Genomic DNA, 27,193 nt, shown 5'->3' on the forward strand with positions numbered 1-27,193 from the left:
TGCAATGAACTTAAATAAAGGAATAACTAAAAGTAAGCTGCCATAAACTATTAACTGCTTAAAATAAGATAACAAATGGGTTGACCACAAATCCCTGCAAAGCTATGCAAAAAAAACCCAATCTATATAGGGACTTCTGACTCATTTTCTTTATGCCTGTGTTAGCAAAAATTTGCATCTCTATGGCATACATTTTTATAAACATGTTTCTGTGAGAGGAAAAGGGCCAAGCCAGATTTCTTGAGAACTGCATTCTAGGCAGAAAAAAGCCACCTCTCCATTCTGATGTGCTGTTTCTCTTAGTGGGTTAATCAGACCTGAAACTTTTGTTTGCCTTCCATCATGGAGATAAAATGTGGCTGTAGCCTGCTAGACTAATTGCTTGGGGCTATAAGAATGTATGCTAGTAGTAAATCTAGTTGATGGTTCTTTATTTTCCTATTTGTGCATAGCAGAAGAAAGACAAATCATTTTTTTTTTTTGTGAGTGGGCAAGTTTTTAGCATGACAACCTCATTTACCTTTGATATGTGTAAAATGGTTTGTCTATAAAGTGATTAAGTATGTGCACCCAAAAGAATCGCTGTGCAACAGCATGGAATGAGTTTATATAGATTGTTAGGGCTAGACAGTACCATAGTAAACATGATTTTTTTGTTGTTCACTCATTTCTGTGTTGTCTAACTACGTGACCCCATTTGGGATTTTCTTGGCAAATATCCTGGAGTGGTTTGCCATTTCCTTCTTCAGAGATACCATTTTCTTCTCCAGCTCGTTTTATAGATGAGGAAATTGAAGCAAACAGAGTTAAGTGACCTACTCAGGGTCACATAGCTAGTATGTATCTGAGGCTAGATTTGAATTCAGAGAAATGAGTCTTTCTGACTCCAGGCCTGGCACTGTATCCACTGTACCACCTAGCTGCCCCAGATATGATCTAGGACAGCAGAAAGAGCCCTAGATGTCACAAACCTCCAGGTAAAATCCCACCTCTGCCACTTTCTCCCTGTGTGACCTTGAGCAATTTAATTATCTGAACTTCCTCTTCTGAGAAGTGAGAGGGTTCAATTAAATGGACTTTAAAGCATCTTCTATCTTTAAATCTCTGCTCTAATCAGTCTCCCTTATTCTACAGATGAAAAAAAACTGAGCCTCAGATAACTTGTGATTTGCCTATGATCATACTAGTTAGAATGTAGACTCAAAACTGGGTTTCTTAATTGCTGTGGTCCAGTACCTTTTCTACTCTGTCTTGTGAAATAATGAGATAATATTTATAAAGTGCTTTTCAAACCATCAAGTGCTATATAAATTCTAGCTATTATTATTTTTGAGATAACTCGTTAGCCCTCTGACACAAAGAATGACAGAGAGAAAATGTAGTAGAGTCCATTTCTGCCTAAGAGCGCAGGTTGGGCTACATGACTTTAAAGACCTCTTCTAACTGCAAGAGTTTATAGTGTGGTGACACTCATATAAAGATTTCTTTCCTGAGCCATCTTCTGTAACCTTGCTTTCTTATTGTTTTGCTTTGGACTTGCCTTTCTTTCTTCTGTCCTCCTTGCTTTCTTCATCATTTTTTCCCCTCCTACTCAAAGCCAGAAATAGGCAAAGAAGCTTAAAACTCCTTAAGCACATCTTTACCATTACCATAGTGAAAATATTGCATTGTGGACATACACCTTTACTTGAAAAGCAGCCAGGAAAAAAAGAGAATTAAAGTAGGCTGAGGTACTATTCAAATCAGCTATCATGGGATGAGTGTGTAAAACAGAATTCTTAGGGTTCCTTCAATGACAATTTTTGTCTCTCCCATATCTGTCAATCATGTCAGGGTATGGTGCTGAACAGTGCCATATTTTCAGAGAAGTATTTGACTTATTGAGTGATTTTGCTAATACCAGAAAGAGTTTTATTTTCTTTTAAGTGTTTTTTGTAAATTTGTATGTGGTTTTTAAAAAAGGATTTATTAAAAAATTTTTTTCTATGAAAGTAACATTTCTAAAATTTAAGGGGGAGGGAAGAACAAGTTATCTATTTACTTCCTCCTCCAAACTTTTCAAATATTTCCTGATTTTCCTTATTCTTCAAGGAAAAACCACTACCTACCCAAACCCTTTACTACTTGACTCCACAGTCCCTTCAGTTTGTTATCCCTTATCTTTCCTCCATTGTACTGCCAAGTCCTGAAGTCATCTATACTTGTAATTCTCATTTCTTTACATCTCACCCAGCTTCAGATTCTTAGAGGTAGAGATGAAAAGGTTATGCCTTCCAAGCATGGGAGGATAGGTGGAATATTACGTGTGAGGGACAGCAAATAGTCTGATTTGGTCAGACTTTGGAGTGAGTGAAGGGAGATAATGTGTAATAAAAGTGAGACCAGATTATGATGGCCTTTAAATGTCAAATAGAGGAATGACATTGTCAGACTTGAACTTGAGGCATATCACTTTGGAAGCTATATGAGGTATGGATTGCAGAAATGAGAAGCTTAAGTCAGGGAAACCAATTAGGAAGTTATTGCCGTCAGTCAGGTGAGAAGTAATGAGTCAGAACTTGTGTGGTGGCCTCTTGAGAGGAGAGGAAAGAGTGACTATGAGTAGATAGTGGAGAGGTACAATCAATATGATTGGATGGGGGAGGGAAGGTGGGACAAACCAAAGTATGTGGTGAGAGAGAGTGAAGAATTCATTATGACTAGGAGGTTGTAAATCAAGGTGACTGAAAAAATGGTTACTACCCTGAACAGAAAAGCAAGTTAGGAAGAAGTGTAAATTTGGATGAAAAAATGAGTTCTCTTTTGGAAATGTTGGGTTTGAGATTCATATCCAGGACTACAGTGGTCGTCTAGTTCAAATCCCTCATTTTACAGGGGAAGAACCCAATGAGGATAAATGACTAGTCCATAGTCACTCATATAGTATGGCAGAACTGAGTTCTTCTGACTCTAAATCTGATGACGCCTTTTTCATGGCACCATGCTCCCTCCTGACATTTTACCTGGAGTAATGAAACCAATAAAAATTGGTTTCATCCATAAATACAAAAACAAATGTGGTAGATTTAAGATTAAAATAGTGGTTAGTGCCTCTGTGTTGTCTTAATAATTTCTCCATATTTTAATAGTAGAGAACATAGAAGTGCCAAAGAAAAAAGGTTATTTTCACACTTGTCCAACTGTTGGTTTTCTTATAGAACTCTTACTTTGTGCCAGCAAGCAAGACCACAGAATTCCTCCCCAGCTCCCAAGCTTCGGCTCCAAAGGTGAGCAAGTTCAGCTATGTTACTTGTATTTGCATCGTGCTTCATATATAAAGAGATCAAAACTATTATGTAACATTAAATTTAATCCTGTTTTATGAGGTTCAGCCATATCAGTAGATTTCATTGACTCACTGGAGATCACCACAGGAATCAGAAATAGAAATAGCTGCTGTTCCTATTTCCTAATTATTGCTTTTCTGAAATATACCTGAAAACTCTTGTATTGACATTTTCCTCCTAGATCATTTAGAAAGCATGTATGAAATTTTCTCTCAGTCCAAAATTATCTTCCCATCCTAAGGGAGATGGAGAAATCCAAAAGCACAGAATGCTATCCACCTCTCTCCTTTTTGTAGGACTCTTCTACTTTCTATGACAACCTCATTGTTAATCTGCCTATGTCATCTCTCTTTAATTCATCTAATTCCTCTTTTAAGAAAAGAGTGCAGATTATATGGGGCAACTAGGTGGCACAGTGGATAGAGCATCTGTGCAGGAGTCAGTAGGACCTGAGTTCAAATCTCACTTCAGACACTTGACACTCACTAGCTGTGTGACCTTGGGCAAGTCACTTAACCCCAGTTGCCTCATCTTGGGTTATCTCCAGTCATCCTGATGAATATCTGGTAACTGGATTCTGGTAACTGTCTGTGGAGGAGAAGTGAGGATGGTGACCTGCACAACTCTCCCTCCCTCAAAACAAAGTCAAGTGCAAGTCATGTCATTATTTCTCTGATGACATGGTCTTCCTCGGCAGTGAAGGACAAATACATACACACTGCAGATTGTATCTTTAAGAGAAAGTAGAATTAGAATGGCGTTATCTATTCATTGAACAAATATTCATTTAGTACCTGCTGTTATGGAGAGTGTCAGGGACACGCATATCTCAGGATCCCAGAGTTGGAAGAGATGTCAGAAATCATCTCTTCCAATCCTTTCGTGAACCAGAGTCCCTGAGAGGTATTAGCCAGGTTCAAGTTATTAGCCAGTTTTCAAGGATCAGAAACACATTTTTCTTTGCTCATCCCTCATTTGACCAGTCCTAATTGTAAGACAGTTCTTCCTTCCATCAAGCCTAAATTTGTCTCTTTTTTCTTTCCACCATTTGTTCCTAGTTCTGACATCTAGGTTCAAGTAGAACAAATCTAGTCCCTCTTCAGAATGAAAGCCCTACAGATATTTGAAGCCAGCTATGGTATCTAACCCCCCACATCCCTTCTCCAGGCTTAAAAAGCACTCCCATTTCCTTCAACCCATTCTTACTGGGTTACTATGGTACAAAGCAAAGATTCTCAACCCTGAATCATGAATTAATGATTTCCAGTGGGTTTCTCCTAACTCAATCCAACTTTTCAAATTTGAGAACCTGATATTCTCATTGTCATTTAAGGAATATGCAAAATCCAGGACAGTTGTACCTCAAAGAGATGCTTCAGAACAAGATATCTGCTCATCCTCAGTGGTTTGGGGCAAAGTTTTCAGTCAGAAGAGGAGGAGGTCAAGGTCAGGCTCAATCTCAAATCACATTTTGGAGGCCAGAATTCCAGAGACAACTGTGAGGAAGAAAGTGAAGCAGGCAAGAAGACATTTGGAAAATACCAAGATCAATGAGAACTCCCAGGTGGGATATTTTATTTCTTCATTCTTAAAATAATTTGCAAAGAGGTACTAGTCCTGAAGTAGCATTTGGGCAAGGGTTATACTTCATTTTAAGTTTTTTTTTTGGTTTTTTTCCTCCAGCTTGTTTAGCCATGGAACACAAATTACAATCTGTAATGTCTAGCTAGGGTTCTGATTTCTCTCATTTTCCGGAATTCTCACACAAAAAAAAATCCAAAACAACATTATTATTTTCAGCAGAGTAGATGGAGAGCTCACACTAGTTAAAAGATGTCCTGAATTTGGACAGGCTAGGAAATATAATATTAGTTCTAATTTAGTCAAAGAAGAAAAGTCCAGATGATTACAAATGGTAAATTTGGGGCATTACATGCTCTGTAGTTTTGCATTGAATGCTTTAGAAAAGAAGTTTGGGGCCAAATATTACAAAGTTTCCATTTATTCAAACTTAAAAGTTATAGGCAGAGGGGGATTATAATTGATAATAAGGTAGGACTAAAAAGTGATAGCACTGATTTTTTTTTTTATCACCAGAATTTGTACATTCCTATGAATGTGGTTCGTTTTAAAATAATCATTGTAGGAGAATTACAACCTATTACAACAGCACTGCCTTACTTTTTCTCTTTTAGTAATCTTTAGGAATTTTCCTGCAAAGCTAGTTTACTAGTCACACAAGGAAATCACTCAATTACCGTATTCCTTTATCTATTCAATATGGGATTGACCAGCCTAACTGATCACCCATCAGACTTCACCCCAAAGGATTTTTGCCTTTTATGCAAAAATCAAATCCACTGTAGGAGAAAGACTTACTTCCAAGTAGGCTCTTTAGAAGCATGGGCCACAGAGATTCTGCAAACAATCCATTAATTTGATAAGAAATTATTGACTGCTTGCTATGTATGCTTAGAGCAAAGATGCCTAATTCTATCCCTCAAAAACCTTATGCTCTATTAGGAGTGATCTTAGAAGCAAAAGACTTGAGTTTGAGTGCCAGCTTTGACACTTAAAGCATCATGACTTTGAACAAAACATCTACTTTCTTTGAGCCTTTGTTACCTGATCAATAAATTAGGTGTAATAAATACAGTTTTACTTTCCTCATCTCAGGGATTAGAGGTATGGCATCTTCCCTTCCTCAACCCCGCCCCCCAAAATCTGCATAAGAATTTTAGACCTTCCTTTTCTACTAGAGAAAACTTATGATTTTTTTTCTTTTATGGGGTATTTAGAGTACCTTATTGTAAAATTTGGATTAAGTGTTTGGTCATAGTCTCTATGTTGTCTACTGTCCTTCAAATGTCTTCTGCATCTTCTGCAAAACTCACCAAAAAATTCCCATTTAATTATATTTTTCCAATATGAGACATATCAAAATCATGATGGGAAAAGTCATGTTGCAGAAGGGATAACTGTACTTATGCTATTTACCCCAAGCATCTTCTCTGGGTGTTTTTTCTTTTTAGAAAAAATGCTTCATTGACCTTAAAGTGTACTGTTATTATGAGACATGTATGCTCAAGAGGGATTATAATTCCCAAAAAGGAGTTATGAAAACATTTTGAGCAATAGTATCAATGTTGGTAAAGTGTTTAATCATTCAATCAATTAAAAAGCATTATTAAGCACTTACTTTGTGCCAGGTATTGTACTTGGCAAATATAACTACACTATAACAAGGTAATTGTTTGGAAGGACAACTTCCATTTAAAGATTCTTCCTAGGAAATTGTTCCTTCCTACTCACCTGTTTCCTCAGTGGATCTCAAAATCACAGTATTTAAGAGTTGTAAGGTACTTCAGACATATACCTGGACTAAAATTCCTTCTGCATCCTCTTCCAAGAATTAGTTACCTTCCTCTGCTTGAAAACCTCTACTAAGGGAGAATCTGTGACCTTCCAAGAAAGTCCATTGCATTATTTTTTAATTATTTTTCTGTTAAAGAAAATCTAATTTCTTTCCTTCTGACTCCTTCCCTTTAAAAAAGAAATAGAAACTAAATCCTTGTAACAAATATGTATATTCAAACAATATAAATTTCTTCACTGGTCATGTCCAAATATATGTATATGTATATGTCTTGATCTACATGCTGAGTCTTTTACTTTTCTGTCAGCAGGTGAGTAACATGTTCCATCATAAGGGATCGTGATTGGACATTGCATTGGTCAGAGTTCTTAAGTCTTGGAAACATTTTTTGTCTTTACCATTTTGTTATTGCTTTCTCCTAGTCTTCTCACCCTGCTTGTTTTCTTCTATCAGTTCCTACAACTCTTCCCAGGATTCTCTGAAACCATGCCCTTCATTATTTTTTAGACCACAAAAGAATTTGCTTCTTTTAGGTCATGGACTGTAAGCTCGTTGCATTTTTAGATAGCTCTAATGGTTAGGATGTTTTCTTACACAATTTTTCCATACCATATCATTTTCCTCTTTGTGCCTTCTCCCCAATTGCTCCTACTTCTGCCTTCTGTAACCAAGCAGAATAAATCTGATCCCTCTTCCAGGTTGCAGAACTTCAAATGTGTAAGTTTAGTCATTCTTCCAAAAAATATTTATTAAACACTAACAATGGGCAAGACCTTATGTGTTTTTTCTGAAAATCAGCTGATCTCTATTATTATTATAAACACACCTGATAAAAGCCTGATTTTCAGTCAGGGATTGTTGAGATAGTAGTTGTGGTATTTTTTCTTAATTATGTCATAAGTTAGAAAGAATGAAACTCCTAAAGAAGATACATTTGCAAGGACAGTAATTAAGAATCTGGCCAAGTATTAGAACAGCTAACCCTATACTTCAGATATATAGGCTTAGATAGCATATGCCATAGAAGCAAATGTTAATAGAAGGTGAGACATATTTTCTTTTTTTTTAATCTTTATATTCCTAGTGCTTCCCACTGTGCCTGGAGTATAGTAGGTCCTTAATAAATACTTGTTGAAATAATATTGCAAAGGCAAACAATTTTAAAAGACTTAGGAATTCTGATCAATATAGTAACTAACCATAATTTTAGAGGACTGTGTTGAAACATGTTGACAGAGAGGTAATAGACTCAGAGGGTAGATAGGAACATTTTTTTAGATGTGCCATTGTGAGAATTTGGTTTGCTTGACCACTTATAATTTTAATAAAAGAGTTTTTTTTTTAATTTTTCAAAGGGAGGAGATAAGGAAAGAAATCAGATTTTCATTAATTGAAAAAAAATTTTTTTAAATGCAGTGAACTCTGTGTAGATTGAGCTATGTACATAAATGTTTGTATTATTTGGACATAGCTGCTGTAGAAATTTGTATTGTTTGATTATATAGGCTTATGATGGATTTTATTTTTCTTGCTTTCTCAGTTGGGGATGGGAAAGGCTAGGGAAGGAGTGGCAGAGATGAGAGGTAGAGGGAATGCAGACCTGAAAATAAAATAAAATTGAATTTTAAAAATCAATAAATGCTCATTGAAACATTTATCAGCAGATTTCCTCCAAAGAGATCTTTTACTTTAGAAAAATATGGAAGTGAAGTGTGACTAGTGATTGTTAGACAATTTAATGTCATTTGACAAATTGACTTAAGTTTACCCGGATCTTAATTGAAATACTGCCAATTCTTAATGACTTTTGTGCAGAGTATTTGATTTATGGAGTATCTGGTGATTTTTTTTACTTCCCTAGTCAGTGACTGTAACTCCAGGCACTCTCTTCACCACTACAGTATGTCAGAGAAATTAAAATTAATTGTGGCATTTATCTAAGCAAAGTAAAATTAGTATTAGTAGGTTGTCACGGAGCCCTCAGCCACCTTGATTTGCATACTTCCTCTAACATTTACGGGCTGGGTGACCATGGGCAAATCATCCCACTTCTTTGAATCTCAATATTCTCATTTGTCAAATGAAGATAATGATATTTACATAACCTACATCACAAGATTATTGTAAAGAATGTGATTTGTAAACTTCAAAGTGCTACATTAATGTGATTATTGTAATAGAAAGGCATATATGCTAAAAGAAAGTTATACAATGAATTCTAAAAGTCTAATGTAAATCCCTTATTATTCACTTTAGGAAATTAATTTAGTTAATCAGCTAATCTCCCTAAGACATCATCTCATCTTCCCACTCTGCTCAGAATGCTTGGCAGTTCCTTAGTATACAGGAGGACCAAGTTCCTAGTCCTGAGGTGTGAAGGTATAAGGGCTGGGCTTGGAGTAAAGAAGACCTGAGCCCAAATCCAGTCTTAAACACAAGCTGGGTAATCAGTCCTGAACTTCTCTTGGGCCCAGTTTCCTCATCTGTAAAACAGGGATAAGAATAGTTCTATCCTCACAAGGTTGTTGGAAGGATCAAATGAAATATTGTACGTGAAGTATTTTATGAATCTTAAAGCATTTTGTAAATGTTGGCTCTCTTCCTTCCTCCCCTTCTATTCTCTCCTTTTCTTCCCCTCCTCTTCCAACTCTTTTGATGCCTTGTCTTCCCTTTCTTTGTCTTTTTTCTTCCTCTTTTTCCTTTCTCCCATCTTCTTCTTCTTTTTCCTCTTTCTTTCCTCCTCCTCCACTTCTTCTTTTTCCTCTTCTTCCTCCTTCTCCATTTTCTCCTCCTCTTTTACTTCCTCTTCCTTCTCTTCATTCTCTTTCAACTTTCTCTACTCCATGACATCCGTGGTTGTAGTTACTACCTGTTTACGCCACCCCCCCAATATTCTGGGTTCATTCCTACCTCCATACCCTTTGCTTAATTATTCTTCCTGCCTGAAATGTTCTTTCCTGTTCTGTTTCTTCATCTTGCCCTCCTTTAAGGCCTTGCTCACATCCTACTTTCACCATAAAGCTTTCCTTGGTCAATCCACTGTTTACATCATCATTATCATCATCATCATCATCATCACCATCATCACCATCACCATCACCATCACCATCACCATCACCACCAACAAAGATATTTATATTACACTTTAAGGCTTGCAAAGTGCTTTACATAGTCTTTAATCTCATTTTACTGTAACAGCCATCTGTGAGGTAGGTGCCCCAAGTATTATTACCCCCATTTTATAGTTGAGAAGCCTGAGTCTGAGAAAAGGTATATGCCTTGTCCATATTCACAAAACCAGTAAGTTTTAGAGAAGGAATTCAAACATAGTTCTCTCCTGGCTTCATGTCTCATGCTTTTTCCATTAGATGCTAAAATTGAAAGGTGCCTTTAGCCATCATTTCCCTCCTCTGAATTCACAATGCTTTTCCATGCCACTCATTTTATACTTTATCATGCACTGCCATGAGACAGCTCATGTAGTATCATTTTATAATCTTACTTAATTTTTTTATGTAGTTATATCTTGTCTCCCCCAATAAGATTTTGAGCTCCTTAAGGGCAGGTATCAGATTTTCCTTCTTTACATCTAATATAGCACCGTGAATATCATATACATAAGAGACATACAATGCATACTTACTGAATGAAGAAATAAATGAGTCATTTGACAGCTGTGTAATAGGCATCTGTGCCACAGGGGAAAAGCATGAAAGCAAAAATTCTTTCATATTCATCTTAATGCATTTTGTAGGTATCTTCTTGGAAAGCAAAAAGGAAGCCCCATCAAGGTTTTGTCGAAGACTCTAAAATTATAATTGAAGATGAAGATAGCAGCAGTGGCCCAGAGTTAATTATGGTAGGTGAAATGTTTCTTTTCACCACTTAAATGGCACTGTGAAAACTATTCTATATGAGTTTTAGGATAGCATAATGTCTTTAAGTTAGAGGGTCCTTTAGAGGTCAACAACTGTCATGAAATTTTTACATTAATAAGGATCTAATCAGCCATTTATCTAAACTCATACAGAAAAAGAGGGACCCACTGTAACTCAGGGGCATCTAGGTGGTGCAGCAAATAAACTCCCAGGTTGGAGTGAGGAAGACTCATTATCCTGAGTTTAAATCTGGCCTCAGACACAATTGCCTAATGTCACCCAGGCATTTTGTGTCAGAGATGGGGACTTGAATCCAGGTGTTCCTAGCTTCAAGACCCACTTTCTCTCCCCTATATTACTGTGTCTGTCCAAAGGGACTTTATTTCTTAAAGTTGCAAACCACCCCTCTAGACTATTCCTTTAGAATGAACAAGGCTTATCTTTAACTGTCTCCAGCCATTTAGAGGTTTCTAGATTTTTTTTTGACTTTTAACATAGATATTACTTTGACACCTCTCCTAGCTATGTGTATTCAGTGGATCTCAGATGTGGTATTCATTCACCCAGTTTATTGTATTAAAATTGCCTCTATTTTTAAGCACTTTCCCTTTTTTTCATTATAATAAAGATTTATGTCCCTGCAATCAATCCTCCTTTCAGTTTGTTTCTTACACTAATGGTATCTAATTAATTTGGATGGATACACAGTATCCAAAGTCACACTTTGACTTTGGCTTTCACTACAAGAAATTCTGGCTAAAAGTAATTGCTTCTTTTTTCATTTTTATTTTTTTTTGAAAACACTTAACACTGTTTACTCTTTGCATTTCCTCTTAACCACTATACCCCTTCCTGAAAAGGGTCTTGAAACATCTTATGAAAATTAAACTTTTAGAAAATTCTGAGTTGGCACTATATGAAAGGAAATAATCACAGCATGGATTTCTTTCTATGTTTGCCTGACCATTGTAAAAAGATCAGTTATCTGGTCAAAAATTTTTTTCTTAAAAAATGATAGGGCTACACATAAAAAGAATGAAACAGTCTTTACAAAAAGTTACAGTTCAAATGGAAAAGACAAGTACATAGACAAAGAGGATGTTCCATAAGCCTGTCATCCTTGTACAAGTTTGGCCAACAAGAAATGCTTATGTCTTCTCTTCTTGACTGAGCTGTCTAATTGTACCTCCTGGCTCTGACTTTGTATTGAAGTGAATTTTTTCCCTATTATCTTCTGATGTTTCCTTCATTCCTACTCTTATTATCATTCATGCCCTAGGGGCTGAGGTCAGTATGCCAGCTTTATAAACTTCCATTTTTTCTGGTAATTGTTGATGCTAGATTTCTTTGCCCTCAGTAACCAACTGCTCTTTCTCCCAGATCCTGTTTGATGATGTTGAATTTTTGGCGTTAATTTGTGTGTGGCCTTTTGTCTAACACAGGCCATCAGTTTTCAAGAGTGCCATTACTAATGGTACCCATGTGCTCAGACCTGATATGGTGTTTGGCCTTATGTAAACTTCCTCTTAGGGATTCAGCTTCTACTCCAGACATACTGAAGAGATTAAGGAACTGTCAGGAAAGTAAAGATTTTGCAAGGAATTTTTAATCCCTTTAAGCATACTCTAAATTATTTCCACTGTGCCCTCATCAGTCCCATTTGGGACCTCAGAGACACCAAGTCTGTGTCTCTTTATCTGAAACATGATCACATGACTTCGCTTTCCTCAGAATGTCTTTTCATCATTTTTCACACCCTTATTTGGCTAGCATAGCAATAGTTCTGTCCAACTTTGCACATTTAATTATACATTTGGCCAAAGTGACCACTTAGCCTGACTGCCTTTTTCTAACTTTCTGATAATAATTCACATTTGTATATCAATCAGTCAACAGGCATTTGTTAAGCTTCTGCTAGGTGCCAGTCATTGTGTTAGGCTCTGGGGATCCTGAACATAGAAAAAAATGAAGCAATACTTGCAAGAAACTAACATTCAGTGAAAAGGACAAATTCATACATATACAGGATATTGTATAACTATGCACAAAATGAATGTAGCCATTAAATACAAGATAATTTGGGATGGAGGACACCAGCTAGAGAGGGATTCAGAAAAGTTCTGTAGGAAGTAAAACCTGAACTGGGCCTTGAGGAAAGAGACCTACCTCTCTAAGGTAGAGGTAGGGAAAAGGTGAAGGGAATATGCATTTATTTAGCAGCTCCTATCTGCCAGGCATTGTGCCAAGGGCATTATAAATGTTATCTCATTTGATCCTCAAAATAACCCTGTGATGTAGGACTTACTGTTATCCTCATTTTGTAGTTAAGAAAACTGAGTTTCTGAGACCAGATATGAATTTAGGTCTTACTGACTCCAGGCCCAGCACTATGTCTAATATTACTTGTGAAGGTAAAACAGAGAAAGGTCAATCTGACTGGATCTCAAAGAACCCAAGAGGGGGAGAGTATTGTCCAGTGAGGCAAGAAAGATTAGTTGGGAGCAGATTGCTAAGGACTTTGGCGGCCATTCAGATAATTTTTTATTTATATTGATATGTAAATATGTAATCTTGAAGAATAATGAAAGGAAGTTGATGGGGAGTCACCTGGTCATATATGCACCTAAGGAAGGTCACTTTAAGCCCCTTAAAATTTATAAAATGGCTTCCTCACAACAATTCTGTGAGATAAGGAGTATAGCTGTTTCTCAGAGCTGAGACTCAGGGATCTAACTATTCTCTCCAGTAGTACTGATAAACACACACACACACACACACACGTGTGTACGATTTCCCAGGGACTGTCTCCCACTCCCCACTGTAGAACTCTTCCTTGAGAGAACAAAGTATAGTCAAGCAAAGCAAATCAGTGCTCTGAGTGTGTCTGCCGATGTATGCCTTATTCCAGGCTTAAACAAAAGGAGGGAGATATATTTCAGCGTCAGTCCTCTGGAGTCCAGTTAGGTCATCAAATTGTTCTGAGTACAGATATCTTACAATGTAGCTTGCCTTTGAATCTTTGTCTACATGTAACTTATACTCTTGGTTCTGCCTGCTTTGCTCTGCATCAGTTCATAAAAATATTCCCCACTGTTTCTGAATTTTTCATAAGTGTTATTTTTATGGAACAAGAATGTTCCATGCTTTCTATTGCTCCAGAATTTATTTGACATTACCGAATTGATGGGTCCCCATTTTTGTTCTCAGTTTTTTGCTACCACAGAAAGCTTCTTTTATAAAAATTTTTAGTATTTACAATATAATTCCCTCTGTCTTTAACCTCCTTGGGTATAGACATTAGTAATATCACTAAGAGACAGTATGGCATAGTGGATAGAGAGCAAGCCTTGGACAGTTTTCTTAAATCTTGCCTGTATTAACATATTAGCTGCGTGACCCAGGGTAAGTTACTTGTTTACTCTGTGTCCTTGTAAGACTCTTAAGCTATATAGATGCCACTGTTCTTCTCACAGTGAATTCACAGGTCTAGCCCAAAAAGAAAGTGGTATCATTTTATACACATGTATGCACATTTAATGATTTTACACGTTGATTGCTCCAGTTCATGCCAACAGTGCATTAGTGCAGCAAACAACTTACGCCCATTTGCTCTTTTAAATTAGTCTTTGTACATAGGGTAGCTAGCAGTAGTTGTAACAGAAAAGAAAGAAAACAAGAAACAAAAGAAAATCATTGAAGCATTTTAAAAATGTACAGAAGAGAATTAGGAGGTTCAGAGAAAGACAAAGAAGCAGGACAGCTTTGAAAGTAACAGGTTGAATTATATATTATATACTTTATTAAACCAAACTATATGTAATAGAGTTTCACAGTTTTATATTTAGTTATCTTTTTCTTTTCTAATTGTAATTTGTTTTTTGTTAATTTCAAAATTTTTAAAAATGTATTTTCTTTAAATCCCCCAAGGAAAAAACAGTAAAAAATAAAAATTCACCCCTTATCCCTTCTAATCCTAAACTGAGTTCACTTCCTGTGAGTTCTCCATATTGTTTTAGGAGTGAAAACCTTTCATGGGCTCCAGGTTTACATCCTTAGCTTCAGGCAAGCCTGTGATTCATATTGCCCTTTGGAAGTTACCTCCATCACCTTTTCAGGCTCCTAGAATCCAGATGCATTGCTCTACTTAAGATTCAGTAAAATAGTAATTAAGTTAAATAAACGTTTATGAAACATCCGTGTGTACAGCATTGTACTGATCATTCCACATGCTGATGTTTCCTTGCTTCTACTTTCTGGGAAGTTCTTTTGTCGCCACTGTGTCCTATCCCTAATGCAAATAACATAGGTCCTGTTTTTTCCTTTAATATTTCTCCCTTTTGTCTCTGGCATTCTGACCCCTGATTTTACTCTCCAGACTAAAAAAGGTCACTAGATTCAGATTAAAGTCTGCTATCTTATGCTTATCGCATGCTATCTACTCTTACTTTCAAATCTTAAAACTTTGGTTTGACTTCCTTATGACCTCAGTCACCTGAATTTGAAGCATTAAGTCTAACTTTCCATATTCCATTTGGCTCAGATTTACTATTCCGATTGTTTCCATCATTCCAAGTGTTTACAGATCTCTTCCTCCCTTTGGACAATTGTGACTACATTGCATCCTGAACTCTCTTTCCTCTGGATATTCCCCCAAGTTGCCTGGAATAATATCTCTACCAGTGGAGAGTCATTTCTAAGGTCTAGCTCAGATGCTATTTCTTCCAAGAAAGCTGATAACCCTTAGTTTAAAAAAATGAATAAATGACTGAAAAAGCACTTAAGTGCCCACCGTGTGCCAGGCATTATATTAAATACTAGATAGAAAAACAAAATAAGCAAGACAGTCCTCATCCTCAAAGAGCTTGTGTTCTCCTGGGAGAAAATAACATATAAAGGGGAGCTAGAAGAAGGGACAGTATGTACAAAACAGAATGGTTTGGAAATGACAAAGAAATGACATGAAAGTCTTGTTTTGGACAAGAATGGGGAAAAAACCCCTGCCCTCAAAGAGATCACAGTCTAATGGGGAAAGCCACAGGTAAACAACTATATAGAGATATAGATGGATAAACAGACTGACATAGATATAAATATACATACAAATACAGGATAAAATGGAGATAATCTCTCAGAGGAAAGATACTGATATTAAGGAGAACTGGGAAAGGGTTTTTGTAGAAGGTGGAATTGTAACAGAGACTTGCAGGAAGCCCAGGAGGAAAGTTAAGGAATGAGAAAGCCCCAGGCATGTGGGGCAGTCGTTGAAAATTCTTGGAGTGAGAATGTCTTGTTTAAAGAATAGTAAAAAGACCAGTGTCAAGGATCCCTGAGTATGTGGGCAATAATAAGTTGTAAGAAGATTGAAAGATAGATAAGGGGGCAGGTTATAAAGTGGTTGTATGTAAAAGGTATTGTGAAGGTAGATATGACTGAATTTGACAACTGATTGGATATGGCTAGGTGGTGCAATGAATAAAGTGTCAGGCCTAGAGTGCCTAGAGTCAGGAAGGCTCTTCTTTCTGAGTTTAAATTTGACCTCAGATATTTCCTAGCTGTTTGACCTTGGGCAAGTCATTTAACCCTGTTTGCCTCAGTTTCCACATCTATAAAATGAGCTAGAGAAGGAAATGGCAAACCATTCCAGTATCTTGCCAAGAAAACCCCAAATGGCTCATGAAGAATCATGAAGAGACATGACTGAAAAATAACTGAACACACAAGAAAGAGTAAGATGTCAAAGATGACACCAAGGCTGTAAGCTTGGGTAATTTAAAGGTGATGGTTCTTTCAACAGCAGTAAGAAAGTTAGGAACAAGGGGGATTATGTGGGAAAGATGCTGAGTTCAGTATCAAATATGTTGAATATAGGATATCTACAATATATCCAATTCAGTATGTCCAGTAGGCAGTTAGAGATGTGAATCTAGATCTGTGGTGTACAGAGAGATGAAGGCTGTATGAATAATTCTGAGAATTGTCCATAAAGATGATAACTGAATCCATAGGAGCTGATGAAATCACCAAGCAAAACAGTATAGAAGTAAAAATACAAAAAGAAAAGGGCAGAGCACAGAACCATGGGAGACCCTGTGGTTAGCAAGTACAACCTGGAAGAAGCAAAGGTGATTGAGAAGGAGTGGTCAGAGAGATACGAAGAGAACTGAGAGAGCTGTGTCATGGAAACATAGAGAGAAGAGGGTATGGAGGAGGAGAAAACATTCATCAACACTATCAGCAGATAGAGAAAATCAGGAAAGGTGAGAATTGATAGAAGACCATTGGATTTAGCAGTTAAGAGATCATTGGTAACTTTGGAAAGAATAGTTTCAGTGGAATAATCAAGTCAGAAGTCAAATGACAGAGAGTTAAGAGAGTGAGGGAAAAGGAATTGGAGGCATCATTTACAGATAACCTTCCCCAAGGGGCTTGTAGGACTGTTTTCCTGGAAAGATTAATAACTCTATTGCAAATCTTAGAGCACTTTGCATCTTTCTTTTGCCCAGTAATATTCTGCCTTGAGCCATATTTATTTGTATAAATGTTTGTTGTTTTATTGTGGTGGTTCACTTGTGTCTGAATCTTCATGGAGTTTTCTTGGCAGAAATAATGGAGTGATTTGCCATTTTCATCTCCAGCTAATTTTATAGGTGAGGAAATTGAGGCAAAATTAAGTGACTTGCTGAGAGTCACATCTGAGACCAGATTTGAATTCAGGGACATGAATCTTCCTAACTCCAAGCCTGGCACTGTATTCTCCTTGCCACTTAGATGTCAGATCTCTCCTAGTAGACTGTAAGTTCTTTTGAGGGCAAAAACTGTCATTTTTCACCTTTGTTGGTCAATGCTTAGCACATACCAGGGGCTATAAAATATATGTTTAACTTGGTAGATCATTTAATTTAGTCAAGAGGAGATATGGCATCATGCAACACACAGAGCCAATCTCCAAACCAGGACAACGTAGTCTCAAGGCCCCCAAAGCCCCTTTAACCACTGGTTGTGTGGCCCTGGGCAAATCACTGAATGTCTTAGTGCCCTAAGCAACACACTAAAACTGTTTTTTTCTTTTTTTTAAATTTGTTTTCAGGGTTCTACAGTCACTTCCATATAACTTAGATTTTTTCCCCCTCCGTCCCCCCTCCCTCCCTGAGACAGCATGCAATTTTATATAGGTTCTACACATACATTCCTATTAAATACATTTTCACCTTAGTCAAGTTGCATAGAAGAATTAAAATGAATGGGAGAAATCATAAAACAAACCAAAACATAATACAGAAGAAAATTATCCACTACATTCTGCAATTGAATTCCATAGTTCTTTCTCTAGATGTGGAAGGCATTTTGCCTTAAGAGACCATTGGGAATTTTTTAAGTCCTTGCATTGCAATGAAGTTCTAAGACTACCAGAAAAAATCCTCACACACTATGGTTGTTGCTGTGTATAAAGTTCTCCTGGTTCTGCTCCTTTCACTCAGCATCGGTTCATGTAAGTCTTTCCAGCCCTCTGAAGTCTTCCTGTTCATCATTTCTTATAGCACAATAGTATTTCATTACATTCATATACCACAGTTTATTTAGTCATTCCCCAATTGATAAGCATCCCCTTGATTTCCAGTTTTTGGTCACCACAAAGAGAGCTGCTATAAATATTTTTGTACATGTGGGACCCTTTCCCATTTTTATGATCTCTTGGGGATACTATCCTAGAAGCGGTATTGCTGGGTCAAAGGGTATACATATTTTTGTAGCCCTTTGGGCATAGTCCCAAATTGCTCTCCAAAATAGTTGGATCAGCTCACAGCTCCTCCAACAATGAATTAGTGTTCCAACTCTCTCACTTCTTCTCCAACATTTATCTTCCTGTTTTGTCATGTTAGCCAGTCTGATAGGTGTGATGTGGTACTTCAGAGTTGTTTTGATTTGCATCTCTCTAGTCAATAGTGATTTAGAGCACTTTTTTTATGTGACTATAGATATCTTTGATTTCTTCCTCTGAAAACTACCTGTTCATATTCTTTGACCATTTGTCAATTGGGGAATGACTTGTATTCTTATACATTTGGCTCAATTCTCTACATATTTTAGAAATGAGGCTTTTATAACAGATACTAGTTGTAAAAATTCTTTCCCAGTTTTCTGCTTCCCTCCTCATCTTGGTTGCATTGAATTTGGTTAGTTGTGCAAAAACTTCTCAATTTAATGTAATCAAAATTATCCATTTTGCATTTCATAATGTTTTCTATCTCTTATTTAGTCAAAAATTCTTCCCTTCTCCATAATTCTGATAAATAAACTATCCCTTGCTCCACTAATTTGTTTATAGTATCAATGTTTATACCCATTTGGACTTTATTCTTGTATACGGTGTCAGGCATTGGTTTATACCTAGTTTCTGCCCTACTCTTATCCAATTTTCCCATGCAATTTTTGTCAAATAGTGAGTTTTATCCCAGAAGCTGAGGTCCTTGGGTTTATCAAACAATGTATTGCTATATTCATTGACTACTGTGTCTTGGGTACCTAACCTATTCCACTAGTCTACCCTTCTATTTCTTAGCTAGTACCAAGTGGTTTTGATAATTGCTGCTTTATAATACAATTTGAGATCTGGTAGAGCTAGGCCAACTTCCCTAGCATTTATCATTAGTTCCCTTGATATTCGGGACCTTTTGTTCTTCCATATGAATTTTGATATTATTTTTTCCAGCTGTACAAAACAATTATCTGATAGTTTGATTTGTATGGCACTGAATTACTAAATTAATTTAGGTAGAATTGTCATTTTTATTATATTGACTCGGACTACCCACGAGCAACTAATGTTTTTCCTCCTACTTAGACCTGGCTTTATTTGTGCGAAAAGTGTTTTGTAATTGTGTTCATATAGTCCCTGGGTTTGCTTTGGCAGGTAGACTCCCAAATATTTTATAGTGTCTACAATAATTTTAAATGGGATTTCTCTTTCTATCTCTTGGACTTTGTTAGTAATATACATAAATACAGGAGATTTGTGTGGATTTATTTTGTAACCTGCAACTCTGCTAAAGTTGTTTATTATTTCAAGTAGTTTTTTTACTTGATTCTCTGGGATTCTAAGTATATCATCATATCATCTGCAAGAAGTTATAACTTAGTTTCTTCTTTGCCTATTTTAATTCCTTCAATTTCTTTTTCTTATTGCTACAGCTAACATTTCTAGTACCATATTGAAGAACAGTGGTGATAACGGACATCCTTGTTTCACCCCTGATCTTATTGGAAATGCATCTAGCTTATCCCCATTGCATATAGTGCTTGCTGAATATTTTCAATAGATACTTCTTATTATTTTATGGAAAGTTCCATTTATTTCTGTGTTCTCCAGTGTTTTCAATAGGAATGGGTGTTGTATTTTGTCAAAAGCTTTTTCTGCATCTATTGAGATAATCATTTGGTTTCTGTTAGTTTTGTTGCTGATATGATCAATAATGTTAATAGTTTTCCTAATATTGAACCAACTCAGCATTCCTGGTATAAATCCTACCTGATCATAATGTATTATTCTCATGATAAGTTACTGTAATCTTTTTGCTAAAATCTTATTTAAAATTTTTGCATCTATATTCATTAGAGAAATTGGTCTATAATTTCCTTTCTCTGTTTTGGCTCTTCCTGGTTTAGGTATTAAAACCATATTTGTATGGTTTTACAAAGAATTTATGAGGACTCCTTCCCCAATTTTCCCAAATAGTCTATATAATATTGGAATTAACTGTTCTTTAAATGTTTGATGGAATTCACTTGTGAATCCATCTGACCCTGGAGATTTTTTCCTAGGGCTTGATGGCTTGTTCAGTTTCTTTTTTTGAGATGGGGTTATTTCAACTTCCTCTTCTGTTAGTCTGAGCAATTTATATCTTTTAAAATAAGCATCCATCTCATTTAGATTGTCGAATTTATGGGCATACAGTTGGGCAAAGTAATTTCTTATTATTGTTTTAATTTCCTCCTCATTGGAGGTGAGTTCACCCTTTTCATTTTTGGTGTTGGTAATTTGGTTTTCTTCTTTCTTTTTTTTAATCAAATTGACCAAAGGTTTATCAATTTTATTGGTTTTTTCATAAAACCAACTCCTAGTTTTATTTATTAGTTCAATAGTTTTCTTAATTTCCATTTTATTACTCTGTCCTTTGTTTTTCAGTATTTCTAATTTGGTATTTACTTGGGGATTTTAAATTTGTTCTTTTTTGAGCTTTTTCAGCTACATGCCCAGTTCATTGATCTCCTCTTTCTCTGTTTTATTCATGTAGGCTCTCAAAGATATAAAACTCCCCATAAGAACTGCTTTTGCAGTATCCCATAAAATTTGGTAGGTTGTCTCATTATTGTCATTCTGTTGAATGAAGTTGTTGATTGTTCCTATAATTTATTGTTTAACCCACTCATTCTTTAGGATTAGGTTGTTTAGTTTCCATTTAGTTTTTGGCTTATGTTTCCATGGCCTTTGATTACATATAAGTTTTATTGCATTATGATCTGAGAAGGATGCATTGACTGTGCCTGCCCTTCTGCACTGGATTGTGAGGTTTTTATGCCCTAGTACATGGTCAGTTTTTGTATATGTGCCATGTACCGCTGAGAAAAAGGTGTATTCCTTTCTGTCCCCATTCCGTTTTCTCCAGAGATCTATCATACCTACCTTATCCAGAATTCTATTCACCTCCTTAACTTCTTTCTTGTTTATTTTGAGGTTAGATTTATCAGGTTCAGAGAGGGGGAGGTTGAGGTCCCCCACTGTAACTCCCTTAACTTCTCCTGTAAGAATTTGGATGCTATACCACTTGTAGCATATGTGTTTAGTAATGAAATTGCTTTGTCTATGGTGCCTTTTAGCAGGATATAGATTCCTTCCTTATCTCTTTTGATTAGATCTGTTTCTGTTTTTGCTTTGTCTGAAATTAGGATTGCTATCCCTGCTTTTTTTACATCAGCTGAAGCACAAAATATTCTGCTCCAACCTTTTACCTTTATCCTATGTGTATGCCCCTGTTTCACATGTGTTTCTTGTAAACAAAATTTTGTTGGATTATGGCTTTTTATCCATTCTGCTATCAGTCTCCATTTTATGGGAGACTGATTTATCCATTCACATTCACAGTGATTAGTATTTGTGTCTTTCTCTCCATCCCCTTTCCCCTTGTTTATGCTTTAGTTTTCCCTTCTCTCTTCCCCTCCACAATAGTTTTAATTTTTGACCACTGCCTCCCTTAGTCTTCCTTCCCTTCTTTCAGCCCCCTTCCCTTTTAATCCCCTTGTCCCTTACTACTTCTTCCCTCCCTTTTAGCCTCCCCTTCCTTTTCTTTCCCCCTTCCCCTCCTACTGCCTATAGAGCTAATTGTATTTCTATACTTAACTGAGTTTGTTGTAACCTCCTTGAATTCAATCAGATGAGAGTACCTCTCAGACAATGCTCATCTCCCTCTCCTCTTTCCCTCTACTGTAATATATTTCTGTGCCTCTTTCTGTGATGGAATTTATTTTTTCCTGTCTCCTTTTCACATCTGCCATTACAATCCCTTTGCACCCTTAAATCACATTTGTTATCATCACATCATTTAATTTATACCCACTTCCTCTATCTATGTATATACCTTTTGCATTTCATAATAAATGTACAATTCTCAAGATTAAGAAGTATCATCTTCCCTTATAGAGATGTAAACAGTTTGCCCATATTGTATAATAAGTTTTGGGGTTTTTTTCCTGTTTACCTTTTTATGCCTCTCTTGAGACCTGCATTTGAAGATCAGATTTTCTATTGAGTTCTGGTCTTTTCATCAGGAAGGTCTGGAAATCCCTTATTTCATTGAATGTCCATCTCCTTGCCTAAAATATTATGCTCAACTCTGCTGGATCCTTGCAACAATCCTTGGTTTTAGTCCCGTCTCCTTTGCCTTATGGGATGTTGTATTCCAATTCCTTTGATCTTTTAATGTAGAAGCTGCAAGGTCCTATGTGATCCTGACTGTAAAGCTCCTCGATATTTGAATTGTTTCTTTCTGGATGCCTGCAGTATTTTCTCCTTCACTTGATAGTTCTGGAATTTGGCAATGATATTTCTTGATGTTTTTAGTTTGGGGTCCCTTTCAGGATGTGAATGGTGGATTGTTTCAATGACTGTTTTGCCCTCTGAGTCTAGGACTTCTGGGCAATTTTCCTTGATGATTTCTTGAATGATATTGTTCAGGCTCATTTTTTCATCATGGCTTTCTGGTAGACCAATAATCCTTAGATTTTCTTTCCTGGATCTATTTCCCAGCTCAGTTGTTTTTCCAATTAGATATTTTACATTTTCTTCTACTTTTCATTCTTTAGATTCTGTTTGACTGATTCTTGATGTCTCAGAGATTCATTAGCTTCTACTTGCCTGATTCTATTTTTTATCAAATTGTTTTCTTCAGTTAACTTTTGCATTTCCTTTTCTACCTGTCCAGTTGTTCCTTTTAAGGAGTTGTTTTCACCAGTTAGGTTTTGTACTTCCTTTTCCATTTGTCCGATTTTCCTTTTTAAGGAGCTGTTCTCTTCAGTGAATTCTTTTTTCATATTTTTAAAATCATTGGCCAGTTTTTCTTCTATTTCTCTAATTTGAGTTTTAAAATCCTTCCAAAGCTTTTCCTCGAAGGCTCTTTGTGTTTCAGACCAGTTCATATTCCCTTCTTAAGTTTCAGATGGGAGTACACTCTCAATGCTATCCTCTTTGGTATTTGTGTTTTGGTCCTTGTCCCCATGGAAAGATTCTATGATCTTTTCTGCTTTGCAGAAAAGAGTAAGAAACTCATGATAATAACCCTTTTCCTGGCTTTTGAAGTAGATCTCTATGTCTGTGGCACAGGGAGCTCTGTCCCACAATTCTTGTGCCTAAAACTTGAGGCTTTGTATGTTGTGGCCTCTGGTTCTTTCAGCTGAAACTACCATGCTTCAGCTTACCTGGTGCTGAGCTGGCTGGTGTTTGAAAGCAAAGGTCAGGTGAGGTCTTTTTGGGTTTTCCCCACAGTTACCCTGGACCTAGCTTATTAAGTGTGGAGGAGCAGTAGTCCGATCTCTGGAGGCTCCTCTGCTGGGCTAGAGCATAGCAAGCTCAGCTGTCAGGGCTAGTGTCTTCCCAGTTCCACTGGGGTGCTGAGGCACTCCTGGGGCTGGCTTCACCCCCGCTGGGGTTCAAGATCTTCTCCCAGTTTGTTGAAGTGGGACTGTCTGGGACAGCTCTGATCCTGCACTGGTCCCCTTCTGCTGCTCCCACTGTTCCATGATTTTTCCCAGGAAGATATTCTCTGGTCTTGTCAAGGTCTACAAGGGGAGGGAGATAGCAATTATCAATTACTTTGCCATCTTGGCTCCCGTAATCAGAAATCTACTCTGAAACTATTAATTGCAGAAAAAATAATGACTTGCATTAGTAAAGAGAGTTTCTATACCTGGGTTTTCCCAGTACTAAGGAAATCACTACTTAGTCTCTATCCTTACTTAATTGGATGAATACTGAGGACCTACTAGGTGTCATGGCCAATATAACTGGTGAATTGGGTATGGCTTCTACCCTTACAAGGGCAGGGGAAGGAGGGAAGAAAGGAATAAGCATTTATTAAGCACCTGCTCTGCCAGGCACTGTGCCAAGCACTTTACAGATATTATCTCATTTGATTTTCACCATAGTCCTGTGAGGTAGGAGCTATTGTTATCCCCATTTAATGGTTGAGGAAACTAAGGCAGAAAGAGGTCAAGTGACTTCCTCAGGGTCACAAAGCTAGTGTCTGAGGTCAGATTTTAACTTGGATCTTTCTGACTCTGGCCTAGCACTCTCTCCACCAAGCCTAAACAACCTGTGGCCCTCTTAAGGATTTCTGGTGCCCCATGGGTCACCGGTTGTGTAGGCCTGTTCTATACTGCACCATTATCTGCCCTTAAGAAGTTTAAAGCTTCGATTGAGGGATATAACATTTCTAAGCCTACCTGTAATTCTTATCACTGCTATTTTGGGATGCAAGGCTATACTTAGGAAGCAGACATGTACAAATGTGACCATGGACAAGTAACCTTTGATCCCTAGTTTTCTCTTCTCTAAAATAAGGGGGTTAGGGGGTTAGACTCAATAGCTGTCTCTAAATGTTTAATCCTCTGACCTCAATCCCTGTGCTTTCTTCCTTTCACATTGCCTTAGCTGGTATTCCTACCACTGACAGGGTAAAGGCCATTATATTTCTGTTTTACAGCCTCTGTTCTTATCAGAGCAGTGCCCAGTAGTGCTCCTGTAATTAAGGGTCTGTCTCCCTTTGGATTGCAAACTACTGTTTACTGACATTTAATAATGTGGCTATTAAACCTTGCTTCAGGCAACAATTTAATATTTGAGCACTATCTGTTCCAGAATTGGAAATGGGTTGGGTGCTATGAGTGCTCCCCAAATGTGGTGCAACCTGGTTACTTACCCACACCATGTCTTATAGGAACCATGAAAAGCAGACTACAGAATTTAAGAAAAATGCTCTCAAGACAGTGAGAGGTACACCAGAGAAGGAGCAGGGAGCAGCCATTTGCCTAATAGGTTATTTTTTGGGGGAGGGGAGAAACTAACCAGAAGGCTGGCTGTCTCTAAAAATTTGGTAGGCAAAGGGCAGCAGATGGTGGTGAAAGAGAACGATTAACTTGAAGAAAAGAGCTTCACAGCTGAGAGAGACTAGGGGGATGAAATCACCAGCCTGACAGTAAATTAGAAAAGTTGGCAAGAGTGGTTGCCTCATATGTCACACACAAGAAGATCCAAGTCAGAGTGATAAATGTATGATTTTTCATTGCACAAGCATTCATTCATCTTGGTAGAAGGGATGTTTAAAATTGGAATTTTACAACATCTTTCTGATGGTTATGGAGCAGCTTTTGCTGCTAGTTGATATTTCTTCTTTTTTGCATTATATTTACCCTTTTAGTTACTGGGCTTGTTGGATAGCAGATCAGATTGTTCTGGCAATGAACAAATTCCTACAATGTGCTTATTGATGTCCTCAAGACAGGATTTGGCTTAAAAACCAGTGATAATGTTTTTGTTTTTGTTTTTAATTGGGTTGACTTTAGGCCTCTTTGTTTTGTGGGGTCCTTTATTTTTCAGTGGCAGATGAACACAAGATCAGCCTTTAGGGTTGATCCTATCATTCCCTGCTCACGAAACTTTCTTCTAGAATAGTATTATAAACACTTCTTTTTGATATTTAAAATCTTTTAGACTGTGGATTTCATCTTTCAAGATTTATCTCACCTTGCTCCCTTTCACTCACCACATTTTAGCCAAATTGATCTACTTCATGGTCCCCATACCTACCATTCTTTTTCCATCTCTAGGCTTTTGATCAGAATCTTTCCTATGCTAGGCTTTTCTTCCTCCTCACTTCTACTTTTTGGAATATGTGTTGTATCCCTGTGTAAGAATTAAGATCTTTGAGGGCACAGACTACGACGATTTGTTGTTGTATTTCCAGTGCTTAGCATCGTGCCTGGCAAATAGTGAATGCTTAGTAAATGCCTTTTTTTTCATTCATCCATTCACTTCTTAAAATCTCTAACTACACTCAAGACTCCTATCTTCTATGCAAAACCTCTTCTAGTCTTCCTACTAGTTTTTATAACCCTCCCCCACCATTGCTTTATATTTCATTTATTCTGTATACATGGTGTCCCACACCACTCCTTTCCTTGAGGTAAGACAGTGTTTTAATTTTTGGAGTGATGCCCCTCATGTCTACCTACTGCAATAATTGGTAACTAGCAGATATGTTATAAATGCTTGTTGAATTGAATTGAATTGAATTAATTTTATTTTCCTTGCCTGCAGACATTTTCACAAACACATTTTCAAAAACCTCATGCCAAGACCTCAAGAAAAATGAGCAAATTACTACTGACAGATGCATTTGGGGGTCTGCTACCTATTTCACAAGCTTAATGTGAAGAAAACACTTTGTAAACTGTAAGGCACTATAGAAACAAGCCCAGCTACCCACAGAACCATCTTAGAGCCATTGTTTTCAAGCAGAATAACAAGCTTCTATTTACCCTTATACCTTCTTGATCTAATTATCCCTTTTGTTCATTCATTGGGATCACCCAAGGCTATTGTAGTGATGGGGTCATGCAATAAGGCTACGGAAAACTTGTAGCCTCCTCAGTAACTCCTTTGGGTCAATGATGTTATTGTTGAAATGGGATGTGGACCAAAAAGTAGAATTTGAAATTTTTAGGGAGTTTATGCAGAGTAAAGTTAAAGAGGATAGAGATGAAAGGAAACTGCTTTTGGCAGCAGGACTAAGGTTGTGTGTACATAGTACACACATAGTAGGACAAATAGACCCTATCAGTGCTCTAGCAGCATTGTCAGTGTTAGCCATATTTTTTTAAAAGTTTCAAATGATGACCATGCTACATGAGCAAGAAATTATGAAGCTTGAGCATTAAATGGATGCCAGAGCACAGAAAAAACTGGCTCCTTCTTGAAATATATTTGAGGATCTCTCTCTTCCTCTTCTTCCTCCTTCAACTCATCATTTTCTTCTCTCCCTCTCTCCCTTCCCTCCATCTTACTC

General features: G+C 37.0%; 1 protein-coding gene across 1 annotated transcript in view; it reads left to right on the forward strand.

Annotated features, from left to right (window-relative positions):
* The window catches only part of MORC1 (MORC family CW-type zinc finger 1), a 190,469-nt gene that overhangs the window by 118,944 nt on the left and 44,332 nt on the right, over positions 1-27,193 (forward strand). Inside the window, exons 18-20 of the mRNA XM_072614049.1 lie at positions 3,198-3,266; positions 4,660-4,890; positions 10,457-10,561. Coding sequence (XP_072470150.1) covers positions 3,198-3,266; positions 4,660-4,890; positions 10,457-10,561 — 405 coding nt within the window. The remainder of the gene's footprint in view (positions 1-3,197; positions 3,267-4,659; positions 4,891-10,456; positions 10,562-27,193) is intronic.

This window comes from Notamacropus eugenii, chromosome 5 (assembly GCF_028372415.1).
Source record: "Notamacropus eugenii isolate mMacEug1 chromosome 5, mMacEug1.pri_v2, whole genome shotgun sequence".
NCBI lineage: Eukaryota > Metazoa > Chordata > Mammalia > Diprotodontia > Macropodidae > Notamacropus > Notamacropus eugenii.